The sequence below is a fragment of the Neopelma chrysocephalum genome, unplaced genomic scaffold (assembly GCF_003984885.1).
Source record: "Neopelma chrysocephalum unplaced genomic scaffold, ASM398488v2 Primary Assembly neopelma1_69, whole genome shotgun sequence".
NCBI lineage: Eukaryota > Metazoa > Chordata > Aves > Passeriformes > Pipridae > Neopelma > Neopelma chrysocephalum.
This window is the reverse complement of record NW_020897729.1, coordinates 11,055,963-11,059,997: the sequence shown is the minus strand read 5'-3', so window position 1 is coordinate 11,059,997 and position 4,035 is coordinate 11,055,963. Positions and strand designations below refer to the sequence as shown.

Sequence of the window (4,035 nt, the reverse complement as noted above, 5' to 3'; positions counted from 1 at the left end):
TGCTGGATGCAGCATCCACGTGGTGCCTCTGGAAGGGGGAGCAGCCACGGGACTCTCAGATCACAGGGCGTCCCCTGGAAGTGGGAATAGCTCAGTGTGGTCCCTCGTGCCCGTGGGAGGTGTGGGCACAGCGGGCACGGGGCTGTGGCGTCGCCGGCGCGTGTTTGGGAGCTGAGTTCACTGGAACAGAGCAGTGAAACACTCCTTCCAAAGAGCTCTTTTTTTAGCTGAGGAGATAAGAACCTGACTGTGCAGCCAAAGAGTTGCCCCAAGTAATCACAAAATCCAGTTGGCTCCAGCAGTCGCCGGCAAGGGGCCAGAGCTGCTCTGCCCTGGTGCCACGAGGCTCGGCCGCGCTGGGCAGCCCCAGAACAAGGCCCTTTGTCTCCAGGAACTGCTCTGGAAATCCATCCTCAGCAGCTCACCCTCTCCCTTCCCTCTCCCCTCAGCAACCAGTCTGTCAGGGCAGTTCTCAGCCTGCTGCAAACGCAGCTTTTCATGGCCAAAACACGAATTATTCACAGCGTGATCGAGCCCCTACGCAAAACTAAATCGTTTCTCCTGTTCGGTGCCCTCTTCCCGGCTGGAATTCCCAAACCTGATACCCACAGCAACATCTGCTGGTGGAACAACACAAGTACACAACTTAGCCGTGCTGAAACCTTCAGCCATGCAGCACTTTTCCCAAACCTGTGACTAAATTCCCTCTATTTCTTTTATTACTACCACTGAGTGACAGTGCACAATGTCAGCACAGAAATACTAATGTCAAGTCTTAAAAGAATATAAGAAATAATAAAGAATGCACACATTTGAGTGCTTAACATCTCCATAATAATCTTCTTTTAATAGCAGTAATTAGCAATAACTGCCTAATTATTACCCTTACTTGAAGCAAAACAGTGAATTTACTACTGCAGTAGCACTGTGCTACAACTAATACTGGGAACTTTATTACTTCAATTAAATTGGATTTCCTTTTATAGAATAATGAATATTTTTGGCTTTTTAAACTGCAAAAATAAAAATGTAAGGAGATTAGCAACGATATTCCATATAAAGCTAACAATGTAGGCAAAATTAAAGAACCACCACAAAGCTTTTCTATCTTACATCTGACTATTTTGCCACAGAATGGGATTAATTTCATCCCCATTTCTATTCTGGAGGCTTGCCAGGAACACTAATAGAAAGGATAAGAGCTCCAGAACTAGTGCCTCGTATCATGGCTGATAATTTGAAGTCCATTAGTCAGGAATATTAACAAGTACAGCTGGATTTCCTGCCCTGGGGGTCACCCAATCCATAATGAAACCTCCACAGTCAACAGGGTTCAGCAAATTCCCATATTCCTTGATAATCTGCTGTTAGTTTGTGTCTAACGTGTTTTATCACATTTATAGGTATTTCCATATTTCTTCTTTACACAAACGTGCCTCATATTTTTATGTATAATGTGTTTGCTAATGGCTGGACTTGATCTTCGAGGCTTTTTCCGACCAGAAGGATTCCAGATTTTAGGGATTCCAGATTTTTAAGGATCCCACGCACACCTAACACATCCTGACCCCCAAAATGTCCACGTTCCTACCTTGGAGGACGCTCCTGACGATGGTGTCCGTGTGCTCAGCCAGCAGATCCACTTTGGCAATGGCAGCCAAGGAGAGATAACTGGACATGTTCCTGCACAGCTCCTTGTTGCCCCTCTGGAGAAACTTCACTGCCACTGGAACAGCCAAGGCCATGACTGGGGGGCGGTTGTAATTCTGGGAAACCAGGAAAAAGCAGTGAAAAAGAAGCAGCTGAAAAAAAAAATACATTGATATAAAGTCTCGTGCTGAGCAGAGGAGGGAAAAAAGAGAAAAAAACCCCAAACATGTCAAGGAAGGTTGTGTTCTGGTAGCACCACTGAAGGAAGATGTAAGAAAGAGCAAATGAAGAAATTTAAAATTACTGCACTGGGAAATGTTCATAATGCACCTTTTTTTGTCTTCTGCAAGAAGAGGAGCAAACCTGATATGAAGTGCACTAATTAAATGTTAACTGCTGTACACTTCTAATGAGACATTTTGGGACTGGTGTTCTCTGAGAAGACACCAGGAGCTGTATCCATCCTCCACACAGAGCAGGGAATTTTCATCCCAAAGCATGGGAAACACCTTGGAGCAGTCACTGCCAGTAAGTGCACTGGGACACCTGCTCACAGTGCAATAGCTTTGGTTTTGGTCATTAATTATCCTGTCATATGCAAGATTTCCATTTTTTTTTAAATTCATTGAATTCCAGGATAGTTTGGGTGGGAAGGGACCTTAAAGCCCATCCAGTCCCACCCCCTGCCACAGGCAGGGACACCTTCCACTAGCCCAGGTTGCTCCAAGTCCTGTCCAAGCTGTCCTTGGACACTTCCAGGGATCCAGGGGCAGCCACAGTTTCTCTGGGCAACCCCAATTTCTCTGAACACCAGGGACAACTGATGTTTTTCAGGAGTACAAACTTCCATTTCCAAAACAGCACCAAGCCTCAGGAATCTCAGGGCACCTGCACACACACTTGGGTTTTGACATTCAGGTCAGAAAAGGTTTTCTGCTACTATTTATACACACGAAATTCTGTGTACAAACTGTACATATTTGCCATATATTCCCCCTTAAGATCCCCCACAAGTGCCCTCGGAACCAGGAGGATGTTTGTGTGTAACCAAGGACCTGCAGCCTCTCTGGAGCCTCCTTAAGCAGTGCCTTCCTCTCCTCTCCACTCACTTTTTGAACAGCCCTTTGAAACTGGAGCACGTCCCTGGTTTTGAAAATAATCCTGCAATATGATGATATTTAATTAGCATCTGAAATCCCAGGCAACCACTGGAACCCAGATGTTGCAGAAGGCAACAGAACAGTGCAAAGCAAGGCAGCCCAGACTTTCTGGACTTTCCTTCTGGAGCAGCACTTAAAAGACTAAATTTAGACCGAGGAAAACCAAATCTGTTATTCCTTATTCCATAGAATTTAAGTGGCTCTGAGGATTTTTTCCTTGCAGCAGAGGCCTGCCAAGGGTTGGACAGTCCCTTTCAGAGACCCCTGAGGGAGAAGGGGCTGCAGAAACTTCTTGATGTCAAGACAGATCACTTTGGCAACTTCCATGGGACCAAAAACTGTGTCTTTAACGAGAAAAGCCCTTAAAATAAATAGAGCTTCGTGCAGCAGCATGTTTAAATCAACATAATGCCTCGTTATGTTTGGCTGAGAGGCACCACTGAGCAGGAGCCAAATGCTGCCTCCAAGTTCTACTCTGCTACTCCCCACTGAAGAATGGGAAGATAAGGTTTGGCCCTTGTACTGGGATTTAAAAGATCTAAGAGAATTCCAAAGAACAATTCTTTCCCCCCCCCTCCAATAAAGATAAAATATTTAGTTAAGAAAAGGCTGGAATTCAGATGGAAGCAGGAAGGTTTCATCTGTTCCACGATAAGTATCAGGGCATGAATGCACACTCAGAAAATGGGAAGGTGATAATAAAGACCACATTTCAATAATGTGATCTAGTGATGTTTGCAAACCTCGGGGACCTCCCTGCTGTTCATATCAACAGAGACCTGCTGGGAGAGCCAGCCCAGCTGGCAGAGATTCATTATCTTCATTACAGCCTCAACCATCGCTCACATATTGTAAAAAAAAAAACAAAAAACCAACCTCATTTTATGCCTTCTTTCTTTTTTTGGGGGGGGCAAAGGAACTTGCTATTAACAGCTCTGTTTCAGGGAGCAGCAAATGTACTTTTATAACTAAGTTGTGGCTGCCCCATCCCTGGAAGTGCCCAAGGCCAGGTTGGACAGGGCTTGGAACAACCTGGGCTAGTGGAAGGTGTCCCTGCCCATGGCAGGGGGTGGGACTGAGGGATCTTAGAGGTCCCTTCCTACCCAAAGCACTCCATGATTCCATGAACTACCTCATTTCATTTTAATTACCTCACAAAAAGAGGAATCTGCAACCCAGTGCAGTCTCCAAAACTCTGGATATGACCTGGCTTGGTTCAGCCACA

The 4,035-nt window shown here is 45.5% G+C and overlaps 1 protein-coding gene across 3 annotated transcripts in view; it reads right to left on the bottom strand.

Moving 5' to 3' along the window:
- Window positions 1-4,035, bottom strand: part of VEPH1 (ventricular zone expressed PH domain containing 1) — a 60,142-nt gene that overhangs the window by 49,204 nt on the left and 6,903 nt on the right. For all 3 annotated transcript variants that reach the window (XM_027685704.1, XM_027685703.1, XM_027685705.1), the window contains one exon: window positions 1,592-1,766. In XM_027685704.1, coding sequence (XP_027541505.1) covers window positions 1,592-1,766 — 175 coding nt within the window. The remainder of the gene's footprint in view (window positions 1-1,591; window positions 1,767-4,035) is intronic.